A 16,803-nucleotide genomic window follows, 5' to 3' on the forward strand; every position below is an offset into this window, starting at 1 on the left:
TTCAACATCAGTCCTTCCAATGAACATCCAGGACTAATCTCCTTTAGGATGGACTGCTTGGATGTTCTAGCAGTCCAAGGGACTCTCAGGAGTCTTCTCCAACACCATAGTTTAAAAGCATCAATTTTTCGGTGCTCAGCTTTCTTCACAGTCAACTCACATCCGTACATGACCACTGGAAAAACCATAGCCTTGACCAGACGGACCTTTGTTTGGCGAAGTGATATCTCTGCTTTTTACCATGCTATCTAGGTTGTTCATAACTTTCCTTCAAGGAGTAATCATCTTTTCATATCATAGCTACAGTCACCATGTGCAGTGATTTTGGAGCCCCAAGAAAGTAATTCTGACACTGTTTCCACTGTCTCCGTATCTTAGTTTTCTGAATGTTGAGCTTTAAGCCAAGTTTTTCACCCTCCTCTTTCACTTTCATCAAGAGTTCATCAAGTTTAGTTCATCTTCACTTCCTGCCATAAGGGAGGTGTCATCTGCATATCTGAGGTTATTGATATTTCTCAGGCATATTTCTCCCGACAGAAGGATCAACAGATCCCAAAACGGACAGGGGCCGGGCCAGGGGAGATAAGACTCCGCCCCCTCTGGTCCCGCCCCTACACAATTGCGCTTCAGGCCTCGTCCCACCGACTGCCCTTATTTCGCGGCTCCTTGGCCCTGGCGTAGCCCAGTCACCTCCGTCTGTACTGCTTCCTCCGCCTGTGCGGGCGCAGTAGCCTGAAGACCCGGAAGTGAATGTAGACTAGCGACGGAGGAGTTCCAGTGAATTTGCTATGTTTGTTTGTTTAAAACCCGGATTTCGTAGTCGCTCAGCCTGTTGTCCTCCACACGTGAGTTTCCGGGGTGTCTTTGGACGTTAAAGAAGTCTCTTGAGATTCCCCTGGACTACAAGGAGTTACAGCCAGTCAATCCTAAAGGAAATCAGTCCTCAATATTCATTGGAAGGACTGATGCTGAAGCAGAAACTTCAATACTTTGGCCACCTTACGCAGAAAACTGACTCATTTGAAGAGCCCCTGATGCTGGGGAAGATTGAAGGCAGGAGGAGGAGGGAACGACAGAGGAAGAGATGGTTGGATGGTATCACGGACTGGATTGACATGAATTTGAGTTAGCTCCTGGAGTTGGTGATGGACAGGGAAGCCTTACCTGCTGTGGTCCATGGGTCGCAAAGTGTCAGACACGACTGAGTGATTGAACTGGTGGAGGTTAAAACTACTGTCCCCACCTTCCCGCCCCCGGTGTGTCCCAGCATCGCTCTGAGAGAAGTTCTGAAATCCTTTATCTTAACTGCCAGATCCCTAGGGCCCACATCACATTTCTGGTAGTATCGTTCTAGGATCCATATCCTTCTCTGGCAGTTCTACCTTCTAACGTGCAGACGCCGCTGCTTCAAGTCCTGCATTGCTCAACCCCTCCGTCTCTGATCCATGATGAGTTGGATGAGGCTCTATTCTGTATGCAGGTTGGTCAGGGCCTCGCCTATAGTGTGAAGGGGAGGGTCAGCATAGATTATGTGGTTTTCACAGGAGGGGCCGCGAGTTCAGAACAAAAGAATGAAACTGAAAACCACCTCGTTTGGTTCTGTGTTCCAGAATCCTGGCTGTGTCCGTGGCCGTAGAGGATTGTGATTTGTACCTGCTGAGATCCTCCCTCTGTGTGGGGCTGTGTTACAGGGAGCTCGCTATGTTTTTCTAAGCATTGAATGGCCTGTTTTCTGGAGTCACTTCACAAGACTGATCTTACCTTAGAAGGAAGCCCAGAGGAAGAGGAAAGCAAGGAGTCAAAAATGACTCGTTCCCAGGTAAGAGGCCTATATTTGTTTCTTTTGTCTCTCTTTCCTGAAATGCTGTTTCTTTGGACTTGATAAGCTTCTTAACTTCTGAATGGGTTTGTTTGGACTTAACCATAGTCATCATCCCAAGGGACCCATTGCCCACCTGGCACGTCAGTGTGACAGAAAACACTATTGTCAGCCAAAGAAGCTCACTCAAGCTTTTAAGTCCCAAGTTTTTATTGGGGTTTAGCCACGTAGCCGTGGTCGATAACATCTCCAGCATTCTCCCCTCCTTAGAGCTTGGACTAATAAGCCCACCTGGCTCAAAGCCCCAAACCTCTAGTCACTTCGTTGGTCTTTGTGAAATGCCCAGCCTCACAACCTGAGTCATCCCATTATTAAACTAGGGGCCCACCGTAAGTCATCTTGTTAGCATAAATTATCAGGGCCTACAGAGAGTAATAAAGCCACTTCAGACACTAAGGAATTTACAAGAGTGAGAAAACTTAAATTCCAAGAGTAGTTTAAAAACTTCCAGACCCTGGGGACCAAAGCCTGCGAAATTCTTTTTAACTTTTAGTATTTATTTAGTTTTGGCTATACTGGGATCTTGCTGAGGCACTTGGGCTTTCTCTGTTGTGATTAGGAGGGGCCACTATCTTGTTGTGGAGCTCTGGCTCTAAGGCCCGGGTTCAGTCGTTGTATTAATCCCTGGCAGGCTTGGAGGATGTGGGCTTCAGCAGTTGTGGCACACTAGCTTGGTTGCTCCGAGGCTTGTGGGATCTTCCCTGACCAGGGATGGAACCCGTGTCCCCTGCACTGACAGGCAGATTTCTACCCACTGGAGCATCAGGCAAGTCCTTAAATTCTTTATTACACAACGTTGAAACCTTAATGTTTCCTTTCTGGCTTTGATTTTTTTTTTCCCCTGTTATTTTTGATGTTACCTTGGAATACCTCACCTGTTGCATGATTACAAAATATTATGTTGTGTTTAAGACTTCTATTTTATTGTTCAAAATAATGTCTAAGTCTCTCTTTAGGTGGCCTTCTTTGACTACCTTGGAAGCTATTTTGCTTCATTTCTTTTGAAATTTCAACTAGTTTATACAGTGATTGCTTCATCTGTAATTTGACAGTTCCCTTTATTTAGGTGTTTTTGTTTTTTATATTCAAAATTATGTTGGCTCCCCTGGATACAGCTGAGACTTATATTTGAAATATCCATGTTTGCTTTGAGTTTGATTGTTTTGAATTTGCAGTCACTGAAGTCTTTCTATCACTACATCTTCCAAGTAAAGCTTGTGATTTTCAGACTTTATGTGCTTCAGTAAAGATTTACAATTTCTTCACATAGGTCTGGAAATGTGTTCTAAATAGGTGTCATGGTATATTTGCTAATAAACTGTAGACTGTTTCTCATATTGTGTTTTTAATTCCTGTTACTAAAGAGGAAGAATTGTTTTCAGTGAACCCAGGTGGCTCAGTGGTAAAGAATCCGCCTACTGATGCAGGAGACCTGAGTGTGATCCCTGGGTTTCGAAGGTCCCCTGGAGAAAGAGATGGCAACCCCCTCCAGTATTCTTGCCTGGGAAATCCCATGGACAGAGAAAACTGCATGGCTACAGCCCATGGGGTCAAAAAGAGTTGGACATGATTGATGTGACTTAGCACGCAGTCATGCACAATTTAGAATTTTTTTTTACCATAAATGCAAAAATACGCATGAGTTTTAAAAAAGGTAGATTAAAAATGTTTCTTCCAAAAGATCTGTTACTTATGGAAGATTGCTTTTCCCTTAAGTGTCTTTATGTGTGCATCTGTGTGTTCCGGCAGAAACCTAGGGTATATATAAAAGACATCATCATTTCATGAATATTTTTATTTATTCCAACCTTTGAAAATTGTTCTGACATATTTTCCATGTCCTTAGATTGTTTCCTTTTAGTGAAATGAATAAATAGTTCCATTTTAGTATATGTATACATGAAAATGTTCAAATGATTTGATCAATTCTTTTTCTTGTTTTTTATATTCTTCACAATTAGAAAAACTTCTGTGAACTTTCTTCAGAGTTCTCCCTTTGTATTTGTCTGTGTATTATTAGCTAAAATTTAGAGTACATGAAGTGAAAGAAACTTAAGTTGTTTAAGGAATGTTCACTATATATTTGCAGAAAGGTGGAACAACAACAGTATTGATTTTAAATTGTTTCCGTTGCACATCCAAGACTCTATAAAAGCTATCAGAAAGATATATAGTATATAGTACATAGTTAAAATGATTGTTGCTACTGAGCATGCTATCTTACTAGAACTGTAAAATTTGTAAAACACTTGAAATTCAAAAGTCAGTATGAATGCGTACATTACTTATTATTATAAGTACTTATCGTACTTCATTACTGTTCAAAATGGTCATTCATGGAGCAGAATTTTCAACATTACTAGTTAAAAGAAGCTTGCTAAAAATACTAAGAAAAAAATAAGCTTGTTAAAATAAACGGCACATTTGTCCCACTCAAGAACTCTTGGATCAGAGTGTGCTTTTAAAAAATATTACCTGTTTCCTTGATAGACAATTCATCCTGTGTCATACAAATACAACACTCAAAAATAAATATGCCGGGAATTCCTAGGTGGCCTAGTGGTTAGGACTCGGTGCTTTCATGGCGGGGTCCCAGGTTCATTCCCTGGTCAGGGAACTAAGATCCCACAAGACAGGTGGTGTGTCCAAAAAAAAAAAAAAGAGCCAATGTTTTTCTGATTATTTTATCATTTCTCTTCCAGTTCAGAATAGTTTCTGAAATGGTTTGTGGGTCACATCTCATCATTTCTTGGGTTAGGAACTCGGTAGAAAATATTTCTGTGTAAAAAGTATACACCAAACACTCTCCTATATCGAAACCAGTTCTGTGAGCTTCTTTTGTCATCTTGGGGCACGTTAGGAAGTCTTCTCACGGACACATGTCATCTGTACTCTGTATTTCCAGGACAGCTGGTGTTCCAGGATGTGACCATAGATTTCACTCAAGAGGAGTGGGTTGCCTGGACCTCAGTCAATGGGAAGTGTATGGGGACATGATGTTAGAGAACTATAGGAACCTGGCCACTTTGGTTGAGGATAGCTTCCTTCCAGAATCTCTTATCTGCTCTCAGGGTTTTGGTTCCTGCATTTCTAGAATGTCTCTTGGAGTCTTCTGCTTCTTTTAACAGCGTTTCAGATCCCTGCTTTGTATGGGAAAATGGGAAGTTGTGAATTTAAAAAGAAGACTTCATGATGATTTAAATATTTTTCTTCCTTTATGTAAACTGCCACTTCTAGGTTAGTGCTAATTCTATAAGTTCTGTGATATAAAATGGTGTCACCCCCTCTTCAAATCAAATTTCCACTACTTACTTTTGCCTTGTAGTATGTGACCAGAATGTCAGGATCAGATTTTTATGTATTAGTTAGTGTTGTATAGGTGCTTTCAATAAAGTATTTGGGGAAATCTTTTTCTAGGCTGTCTTAACATTCTACCATGCATTCTCTTCTCACCTGGATACATATTAGATTGGAAAGTGATAAATCCCTAGCAAAACAAATATTCCATTCTCTGATGAACAGGTCTTGTGGTCTCTAAGTTGGACCTGGTCACTTTTCTGGAGGAAATGAAGGGTCCCAGGAGTATAAGGAGAATGGAGACATGGCCATGTACCCAGGTGTGTATCAATGGATGGAGCCAATGGCTCAGGTGAGAGGTCCAAGCATCAGCGAGGAAGTCATTCTTTGTCCTGTGTTTTCGGAAGATCTGCTTCATTGGAAACGATTTTGGAGAAGTCTGGATTCATTTCTGTTTCTGTCATAGACGGCTATCACCTGCTGCCTTCTTCCTGTTAAACCATGATGAAATCTTGTCTGGTGATTACCTTTCTCTTTCACAGTGAGAACTAAAATGCTCTTCTTGGCTTGTGAGAACCTGCATGAATCTGGTTGCTGTTTCATTTCTTGAGAGTCCTAATAAAACTGTGCACATTTCTGAGTAACTATAATGTTCCATTTGTCAAATATCAGGTCTTTCTATAAAGATACTCCTATTGGAGAGAAGACTTATAATTGTGGTGAATATGGTAAAGATTCTAATCAGTCTTCAGAACTTATTCAACAGCAGACTCTTCTGAATCCACAAAAAGAAAACGGGAGCAAGTGTCTTTCCATGTCATGGCTACAATAACCATCCAGAGTGATTCTGGAGCCAGACGAAAGTAATACTGTCACTGTTTCCACTTTTCCCCCATCTATTTGCCATGATGCGATGGGACTGGAGGCCACAATCTTAGTTTTTCTGAATGTTGAGTTTTAAGCCAACTTTTTCACTTTCTTCTTGCACCCCTATCAAGAGCTTCTTTACTTCCTCTTTGCTTTCTGCCATTAAAGTGGTATTATCTGCGTATCTGAGATTGTTAATGTTTGACAAGGAAATCTTCACTCCACCACTAAAGAAAGTGAAGGTTGGTTGCACAGTCCTGTCCCACTCTTTGCAACCCCATGGACTGTAGCCCACTAGGCTCCTCTGTCCATGGGATTCTCCAGGCAAGAATACTGCAGCGGGGTATCATTCCCTTCTCCAAGGGATCTTCCTGACCCAGGAATTGAACCCCAGTCCTCTGCATTGCAGGCAGATTCTTTACCAGGCGAGCCACTAGGAGAGCCCTACTACTAAAAAGCCTTTTGTAAATGCAAGTCTCTGGGCCCAGGTGAAACAAAGCCAGCTCTTCAGAAGCCATGGGCTATTTCCTACTCCCCAACTGCTGGTGGGGGTGGGGTGGAGGGCGAGGGGCGATGTGAGAGGGGTCCAGCTGCCTCATCTCCCATCTCTTATAGTATACAAGGAATTAGGATGTGAACATCGAGGAAGCAGGATTACTTCCGGATAGCTAGATGCATATGAAAGAAATTATTTCAATAAGCCTGGACACTTGCTTCTTACCATACAGAGAAGATCACTAGATCTCTTCATGTGAGGGATCTTTTTTTAATTATTGTAACCTTTAATAATCAGATTACCTGCCCCTTGCTGCAAACTTGTATACAGTCTCTCTCCTGCCCTGCCTCCTGAGAGTCAGCTGTCTCAAAATCACTTAACATGCTGTCTCCTGGGGTCAAGACCGAGCATTCCTACCAAATACAGCCTTATTCTCAACTTTGAGCTTGCATGTCTTTTTTTCTCAGCCGAGACTTGTGTCACTTATTACTTAACACAGGTCATTATTTCCTTTGTTGGTCATCAGATATGCAATTAGGGCATCATTTTCGCAGACATTTCTCCATTCCCATACACACTTTTGGGCTTCCCAGGTGGCACTACTACTAAAGAACCCGCTGGTCAGTGCAGGAGGCCCAACGACCTGGGCTTGATCCCTGGGTCGGGAAGATCCCCTGGAGGAGGAAATGGCACCCCACTTCAGTATTCTTGCCTGGGAATTCGCATGGACAGAGAGGCCTTGTGCACTCCAGTACAAGGGGTCACAAAGAGTCAGACATGACTAAGCGTCTAGGCACACACATTTTTAATCCAGTGTTCACTGCTGCCCCTAGTTTATTTTCAAAGAAAGTTGTGATGGAAATACCTTCAGGCTTCTGGTCTCTGAAGCTGGAGGTCCCTCACCTGCAGGCAGGTGGTCACAATGCAAATCATTATATGAAAAGCTGTGTCCCCCAGGCTGCAGAGGGGAGTGAAAAAAACTAAGTACTCAAGGTATCATGGGGCCTCCAGGTGGCGCTAGTGGTAAAGAACCCACCTGCCAATGGGGAGATGTCAGAGATGCAGGTTTATCCCTGGGTTAGGAATATCCGCTGGAGAAGGGCATGGCAACCCACTCCAGTATTCTTTCCTGGAGACTCCCCATGGGCAGAGAAGCCAGGGAGGGCCACACTCCATGGATTCCCAAAGAGCTGGACACTACTGGACAACTTAGCATGCAGCAGGCAGGGTATCTTTGGGAAGAATTCTGAGAGCAAATCCTTCCAGCAACCCAAGGCCCCAGGTGATTCCCACCAAGCAGTCACTCACCATCACTTCAGTTCAGGTCGGTTCAGTCTCTCAGTCGTGTCTGACTCTTTGTGACCCCATAAACCGCAACACGCCAGGCCTCCCAGTCCATCAACAACTCCCGGAGTCCACCCAAATGCATGTCCATTGAGTCGGTGATGCCATCCAACCATCTCATCCTCTGTCGTCCCCTTCTCCTCCCACTTTCAATCTTTCCCAGCCTCAGGGTCTTTTCCAATGAGTCAGCTCTTCGCATCAGGTGGCCAAAGTATTTGAGTTTCAGCTTCAACATCAGTCCTACCAATGAACACCCAGGACTGATCTCCGTTAGGATGGACTGCTTGGATCTCCTTGCAGTCCAACGGACTCTCAAGAGTCTTCTCCAACACCACAGTTCAAAAGCAGCAATTCTTCTGTGCTCAGCTTTCTTTATAGGCCAACTCTCACATCCATACATGACCACTGAAAAAACCATAGCCTTGACGAGACAGACCTTTGTTGACAAAGTAATTCTGCTTTTTAATATGCTATCTAGGTTGGTCATAACTTTCCTTCAAAGGAGTAAGCGTCTTTTTGTTTCATGGCTGCAATCACCATCTGCAGTGATTTGGGAGCCCAGATAAATCAAGTCAGCCACTGTTTCCACTGTTTCCCCATCTATTTGCCATGAAGTGATGGGACCGGAGGCCATGATCTTGGTTTTCAGAATGTTGAGCTTTAAGCCAACTTTTTCACTCTCCTCTTTCACTTTCATCAACAGGCTCTTTAGTTCTTCACTTTCTGCCATAAGGGTGGTGTCATCTGCATACCTGAGGTTATTGATATTTCTCCTGGCAGCTTGTGCTTCCTCCCACCCAGCATTTCTCATGATGTACACTGCATATAAGTTGAATAAACCCAGTGACAATATACACCCTTGATGTACTCCTTTTCCTATTTGGAACCAGTCTGTTCTTCCATGTCCAATTTTAACTGTCGCTTCCTGACCTACATACAGGTTTCTCAAGAGGCAGGTCAGGTGGTCTGTTATTCCCATCTCTTTCAGAATTTTCCACAGTTTATTGTGATCCACAGAGTCAAAGTCTTTGGTACAGTCAATAAAGCAGAAATAGATGTTTTTCTGGAACTCTCTTGCTTTTTTGATGATTCAGCAGGTGTTGGCAATTTGATTGCTGATTCCTTTGCCTTTTCTAAAGCCATCTTGAACATGTGGAAGTTCATGGTTCACGTATTGCTGAAGCCTAGCTTGGAGAATTTTAAGGATCAGTTTACTAGCGTGTGAGATGAGTGCAATTGTGCAGTAGTTTGATCATTCTTTGGCATTGCCTCTCTTTGGAATTGGAATGAAAACACCCCTGCTGAGTTTTCCAAATTTGGGGCCTTATTGAGTGCAGCACTTTCATAGCATCATCTTTTAGGATTTGAAATAGCTCAAGTGGAATTCCCTCACCCCCACTAGCTTTGTTTGTAGTGATGCTTGCTAAGGGCCCCTTCACATTGCAGGATGTCTGGCTCTAGGTGAGTGATCACACCACTGTGATTTTCTGGGTCATGAGGATCTTTTTTGTACAGTTCTCCTGTGTTTTCTTGCCACCTCTTCTTCATATCTTCTGCTTCTGTTAGGTCCATACCATTTCTGTCCTTTATTGAGCCCATCTTTGCTTGAAATGTTCCCCTGGTATCTCTAATTTTCTTCAAGAGATCTCTAGTCTTTTCCATTCTATTGTTTTCCTCAGTTTCTTTGCATTGATTACTGAGAAAGGCTTTCTTATCTCTCCTTGCTATTGCTTGGAACTCTGCATTCAAATAGGTCTATCTTTCCTTTTCTCCTTTGCTTTTTCATTGTTTTCTTTTCACAGCTATTTGTAAGGCCTCCTCAGACAGCCATTGTGCTTTTTTGCATTTCTTTTTCTTGGGGATGGTCTTGACTCCTGTCTCCTGTGCAATGTCACAAACCTCTGTCCATAGTTCATCAGGCAATCTGTCTATCAGGTCTAGTCCCTTAAATCTATTTCTCACTTCCACTGTATAGTCATAAGGGATTTGATTTAGGTAATACTTGAATGGTCTTGATGAAAATTAAAGAGGAGAGTGAAAAAGTTGGCTTAAAGCTCAACAATCAGAAAACTCAGATCATTGCATCCAGTCCCATCACATCATGCCACATAGATGGGGAAATGGTGGAAACAGTGGCTGACTTTATTTTTCTGGGCTCCAAAATCACTGCACATGGTGATTGCAGCCATGAAATTAAAAGATGCTTAGTCCTTTGAAGAAAAGTTATGACCAACCTAGACAGCATATTAAAAAGCAGAGACATCACTTTGCCAACAAAGGTCCATCTGGTCAAGGCTATGGTTTTTCCAGTGGTCATGTATGGATGTGAGAGTTGGACTATAAAGAAAGCTGAGCACCGAAGAATTTATTATAGCCATGCTTTCCAGGAAACAAACTCACTCAGAAGGACAATACAGATAGTAGATTGCAGTTTATTACACTAGCGGGCCCAAGGCAGAGTCTCCTCTTAGTCCAAACCCACCTCCCCAATCCCTTGATGCTTACAAAGGAAGGGTAAATACAATCACAATAACCCCATCATTCATGTGTTATGTATTCAAACAGTTAATAATCAATAAGCCCGGGGTTACATTCCAACCAGTTAATAACCAATTTAAGCCTGTGCTTACATTCTGATAGATACTCTGGAGGCAGGGGTGATTAGTGTCTGTTTTCTCTTAGGTGATCAGTAACCTGGATATGATCTTCAAGGTTCCCCTCTCCGGAGCGGGTCTTATCCTTCCATTGTTGTTCCCACAGGCACTAAGCAGAGAGTTCAGAGCCCACTGGAGAGGTGGCCGAGCATGATCAGCACAGACAGGCCTGAGATGGAGTCCAGGCCCTATGAATTCCTTCTTCATTCCCACCTCTTGGTGCTCTTAACTCATATTATGAGCATTCTTCATAGGGATATATTGCACCCTGGCTCTCCAACTGCCAATTAGGGAGAATGACATCAACCTTCGGGTTACAAAGTTCATAATACATTGTAAAATTCAGGGCCCACGAATCAGAATTATCAAGGCAACTTTAATGGTGGTATATACAGTTTTCCACCAATCGCTCTTCACCCAAGATAGGACCGAAGTCCAGAAAGGAATGTTCTCATTTGACATTGCTTTTACCTGGTTTTTCATGTCATCTAAAGTAGTTGATACATTGTCAGATAAGTCAGGAATGTGTACACAACATTCAACCTTAATTATAGCACAGGTCCCTCCTTGAGCTGCTGTGAGTATGTCCAAAGCCATTTTATTATGAATTACTGCTTTTCTCATTTAGATTTGCTCTTCATTTAAGGCTTGGATGGCTTCTGTTCTATCCAGGAGGGCCTGTTTGTGAAATTAGTCAAGGCCTCTACTTTAATCATAATATATTTGTTGTCCCTATAGAGGGTACGAAAAAGGCAGCAATATACTCATACCATTGAAACACAGATCTTGTCCACCTAGCATGTAAATAAGGTCGATTTACTGGGGCTTGTTGTAGGTTAGGCTTTTGTTACACTGGCATTTATATCAAATGTAACCCCATGACCCGAGTTTATTGACTGTAGGTCTTACACCAAGAGAGCAAGGAGAGGTTATGATTGACAAGAGAGAGGAAAGTCTCTTTGTCATCCCAGAAAAGAGCAGAGTGGTTTAAAATCTGCTTGGCAGAGTGGTGACACCCACCAAGGAAGTCCATCCTTCACAGACAGAGGCATAGTCCTACATACCCAGAAGTTGTAGGTGTTGTGGAAGTCCGCGTAGGAACGTGCCCATGAGGTGATGACATTGTCCTGAGATGAGACAGAAGTTAAATTCAAAATCACGTTAATGAAGCCAAGCAGCAGGAGTTGATTGTGCGGCTTCATCCTGAAGGGGCTTGTCTGGGGTCTTCTTTTCCTTCTTCTTAAGGATGGTCTTAGTCTCTTGAGGATCAATGTGGTCCCTCTGTGCAGTCCACTCAGCGTTTTCTGAGTCTGCGTGGTATGCTCTCTTCACCCTCGTATGATGGATCAAGGGACAATACCTGCAACTTTAACTGCAGTAGGGGTAGTTAGAATAACATAAGGGCCCTTTCACCAAGGGGCTAGCAAATCATGTTTCCAATCTTTGACCCATACTTGGTCACCAAGTGTAATCTCATGAATCTGTTCCCCAAGGGGGAACAGCACCCTTTCTTGTACAAACTTAGTTACCCGATTTATTACCTTACCCAGTTCCATCTGCTGTGAAATCCTATCACCCCTTACCTGAGGCAAATTTGTTGACACCTGTTTTATTATGGGAGGAGGCCTCCCATACACAATTTCGTATGGAGAATAGCCTTGGGACTGTGGGGTCATCCTTAGTCTGAGCAGAGCCGTCGGAAGCAAGTCCACCCAGGAGCAGTCAGTCTCTATGATCCACCTGGAGAGTCTCTAAGTGTCCGGTTGACTCATTCTACCATCTCAGAACTCTGGGCCTATATGCAGTGTGCAGTTTCCACTTGATGTTTAAAGTTTTGCTTATTTGTTGTACTAACTCAGTTACAAAAGCCGGGCCATTGCCTGATCCAATGCTGGTAGGAAATCCAAATCTGGGAACTATTTCCCTAAGCAGGCACCGGGCTACTTCTGATGTTCTTTCAGTCCAGGTAGGAAAAGCTTTTACCCATCTCGGGAACGTACATACCATGACCAGCAGATAATGGTAGTGTCAGTGAGGTTTCATTTCAGTGAAGTCCACTCCCAGGTGGTCAAGGGGCAGCGTGCCTTTCAGCTGAATACTGGAGGATTTTGTCTGCATCCCCGAGAGGCAGCATTAACCTGTGAGCAGGTAGCATGGCCTAGGTGGGTCGCTTGGTGTGTCTGGCTTACCAGAGTGTGTGCCAGCTCCTCCAGTACTAATAATTTGCCACTTGGCAATTCCCACCATCTCTTTTCAGTGTTGATGGCCCCTTCCGCTTTGGCTAACCTGACAGCCATTGTCCTTGTTTTATCAGGCTAGTGCCATCAGTATATAGGACCCAATTAGGGTCTGGAACCTTGAGCCCTTCTTTAAAACAAAACCCAGATACCTTACCTCCTCTTTGTAGATCTGTGCCTTCTTCTTTGACACCCGGTAACCTGCTTCCATCAACAGCTGGAGCAGTGCATTTGCCCTTTTCCAGCATTTTTCCTTGGTCTCAGGCAGCCAGCAGCAGGTCATCCCCATATTGTAGGAGCCGACATCCATCCTCTTCTGGATGGAATGAGTCCAGGTCAGAAGCCAAGGCTTCCCTAAGGATGGCTGGGAAGTTTTTAAACCCTTGTGGGGGAGTCCAGATGAGCTGTTGTTTGGTGCTCCCGACTGGATCTTCCCATTCAAAGGCAAAGATGGGCTGTGACGCTGGTTGAGGCGTATGCAGAAGAAGGCATCCTTGAGATCCAGGCAAGTGTAAACTTTAGTCCTCGGTGGGAGGAGGCTAAGTAAGGTATAGGGGTTTGGAACAGTGAGGTGTAAAGTCACAGTAGCCTGGTTGACTAGCCTGAGATCTTGTACAGGCCTATGGTCCTGTCCTCCTTCCCTTTGGACTGGCAGGATTGGCGCATTCCAAGCCAACTGGCACTCTACTAGAATGCCTGCTTGTTTCAATCTATTGATGTGGGGCAGTATGCCAGCTCAGGCCTCTATCCAAAGCGGGTACTGGCACTTTCTAACTGGGATGGTGCCTGGTTTGACTTCTATTATCACTGGGGCGTGATGTTTAGCCAGTCTGGGGGGAGGGGGGTTGTCTTCCACCCAGACCTCAGGGAATAATTGAGTTAACTCTCTCTCATGCTCTTCCAGCCTACCCGGTTCTTCCTTCAGAGGCTCATGCAACCTCCACTTATCTTGGGGTGGTACTGAGAGAGAGGGCAAATAAGTCATAGAGCCCATCCAGAAGGTGGGCCTCTCCTCAGGGGAGAAAGTCACTTGTGCTCCTAGTTTGGAGAGCAAGTCTCTTCCCAACAGGGGTACTGGGCACTCAGGAATGTAGAGGAATTCATGAATCACTTGGTGCCCCCCGCCATGTTACATTTTCTGGGCTGGCAAAACGATTTAATCATCTCTTCTCCCGATACCCCAGTTACAGCGGTAGTCTTTTTGGACAGAGGTGCCACAGGTTTTGTTACTACCGACAGTTCTGCTCCTGTATCCACTATGAAGTCAGTGTTTTGGTCCCCCACTTTTAAGGTTACCATGGGCTCTGAGGGGCCTGATATCTCTGAGCCCTGGCAGCCCTAGTTAATTTCCAAGTCAGTAAGCCCCACAGCTGCAGGAACTTCCTCTTCCTTCCTTGCCTTAGGGCATTCATTCTTCCAGTGGCCAAAAGCTTGCACCGGGCACACTGGTTTGGCTGTAACGGGGACCGGGGCCTCCCTTGGGATGGCTGAAGGACTGTCCTGTCCCTGGGGCAGATGAGGTTTTCCAGAGGGCCCGAGATAAGACTTTCCCAGACCAGCAGCTAGCACTGTAAGTCTCTTGTCTGTTCTCTTTGGTTCCCTCCAGCTCTCTGGCAGAGCGCGGTCTCTGCTTAATTCCAACGTCTCCCTCCCCTTCTTGTCAGTCCTCACCGGGAGAGGCGGGTATAGCTTGGGCGGTTCGGTTGGAGCGGGATCCTGGAAGTGTTGGCCAGAGGCTTCTGTCACCGGGATCGGAGCTTGCCAAAACGGCGGCTCTAGGACCTCCAGGAGAGCTGGCGGCAGAGCAGCGGCTGCTGCAGGAACTTCACCGGCCCTGGATCGGGCAGTAAGGCGGCCTCTGGTCCTGGTGAAGCAGGCGCGTCACTATCCAGCATGGGGGAGGGGGCAGGTCATCCCCGTCCAAATCCTGTAGAATTTCCTTTTTTATCATCAGTCAATTCTTGTACCATTAATCATTTTCCCTTTCCCTTCTGGATACAGACCTTGCCCAAGTAGGAGGGTCTCAAGCTAACCCTAGCCATGGAGATTGATCCAATAGATGGAGATTGATCCAGGTGTCCTGGCTCTCCTGTCACTACTGTATAGATTGCTTCCACTATTTTTGAGTTCATGGTGTTCTCTGGTGACCATCCTACTCCCAGAGAGGGCCATTCGACCACAGAGTATGTGGAGGTGGTTAGGCTTCATCTTCACCCCATAGTCTCCTCCTAATACCTTCTTTAAATTTTTAATCATGCACTCCAATACAGTTGCCTTAGATTCACTTCCCCTCATCTTGCTTACTTTCTCAGACCTTCTTCTACTTTTCCTTTTCGTTCTATCTACGAAGTTCTCAGTACCCTATGTACTTCTGATATTTCCACTCAGTGACACTTAAACTGCCATTCTGCCTCCTTCCTAACTGGGGTGAGAAGAGCCTTACCTGCCAGATCCCAGAGAGAGAAGGGGGATCAGTGTGTCTTCACCCGCCGGGCAGCACAGCCGAACCAGAACATCACATGGTCCAAGACAGTTTCTCCCTTAAAGTCCGTCTGCCTTTTGGGCTTGATCAGGTGCGGATGAAAACACAGATGGGTTAAATATCCCATGTCCCAGGCCATCTCCGGAAAAGCCAATTCATACTCACTTCTGTATCCCCCTCCTTCTAGCCTAACAAGAATTTCACAGCAAACAGGACACCTCCTGGGGGAGGGCAGAATATGAGCATACAAGGACCAGTTTCCTATCCTAAAAATCCCCTGGCGATCACTTGGTAATAACTTTCCCCGAGACAGTGTGGACACACCTCCTAAATGACCTTCACAAATTACCTTTCTAAACCCTAGCACGCTCGCCAACCTGTGTACCAAGCAGTCGCCGCCTGCCTATTCCAGGCTCCTGTGGGTCCCCGCTCCTTCTAGTCCCTCCCAGGAGGGTGATCAGACCCCCTCTTCCACCCTGCTGGGTGGGTTCCTCCCCACCTGAGCGCTCAGTTCCCCTGCTGCCATCCACTACCTGCTAACATGAAAGGTCCGGGCGTTGAGAAGCAGAATCCTTCCAGAGGGGCGAGGCGCCTTCCCCCTTCTAGGAGATTCAAGCTACAAAGCCTCGGGGTGGCCTCAAATGAGACCAGTCTCCTCAAAGTGAGGAGTTTCCTGGCCCATGCACCAAATGTTATAGCCTCGTTTTCCAGGAAACAAACTCACTCAGAAGGAAAATACAGATAGTGGAGCGCAGTTTATTACACCAGCGGGCCCAAGGCAGAGACTCCTCTTAGCCAAGGGCCCTGACCAGCATTTGTGAAAATCTTTATACCCCATGTGTATGTGTCCAAACCCACCACCCCAATCCCTTGATGCTTACAAAGGAAGGGTAAATACAGTCACAATAACCCCATCATTCATGTGTTATGTGTTCAAACAGTTAATAATCAATAAGTCTGCGGTTACATTCCAACCAGTTAATAACCAATAAGCCTGTGCTTACATTCGGATAGATACTGTCCAGAGGCAGGGGTGATTAGTGTCTGTTTTCTCTTAGGTGATGAGTAACCTGGATATGATCTTCAAGGTTCCCCTGTCTGGAGGGAGTCTTATCCTTCCATTGTCATTCCCACAGGCGCTAAGCAGAGAGTTCAGAGTCCACTGGAGAGGTGGCCGAGCACGATCAGCCCGGACAGGCCCGAGATGGAGTCCAGGCCCTATGAATTCCTACTTCAAATTGATGCTTTTGAACTCTGGTGTTGGAGAAGACTCTTGAGAGTCCCTTGGACTTCAAGAATATCCAGCCAGTCTATTGTAAAGGATATTAGTCCTGGGTTTTCATTGGAAGGACTGATGTTGAAGCTGAAACTCAAATACTCTGGCCACCTGATGTGAAGAGGTGATTCATTGGAAAAGACCCTTATGCTGGGAAAGATTAAGGGCAGGAGGAGAAGGGGAGGACAGAGGATGAGATGGTTGGATGGCATCACTGACTCAATGGACATGGATTTGGGTGGACTCCGGGAGTTGTTGATGGACTGGGAGG

At 45.0% G+C, this 16,803-nt stretch overlaps 2 protein-coding genes across 2 annotated transcripts in view; one reads left to right on the forward strand and one right to left on the reverse strand.

Annotated features, from left to right (window-relative positions):
• The window catches only part of LOC122420697 (zinc finger protein 107-like), a 213,946-nt gene that overhangs the window by 36,105 nt on the left and 161,038 nt on the right, over positions 1–16,803 (reverse strand). The window lies entirely within an intron of this gene.
• The window catches only part of LOC122420583 (zinc finger protein 91-like), a 29,215-nt gene continuing 29,114 nt past the window's right edge, over positions 16,703–16,803 (forward strand). Inside the window, 1 exon segment of the mRNA XM_043435833.1 lies at positions 16,703–16,732. Coding sequence (XP_043291768.1) covers positions 16,725–16,732 — 8 coding nt within the window. The 5' untranslated portion in view covers positions 16,703–16,724.

The sequence above is a fragment of the Cervus canadensis genome, chromosome 18 (genome assembly GCF_019320065.1).
Source record: "Cervus canadensis isolate Bull #8, Minnesota chromosome 18, ASM1932006v1, whole genome shotgun sequence".
In the NCBI taxonomy this organism is placed as follows: Eukaryota; Metazoa; Chordata; class Mammalia; order Artiodactyla; family Cervidae; genus Cervus; species Cervus canadensis.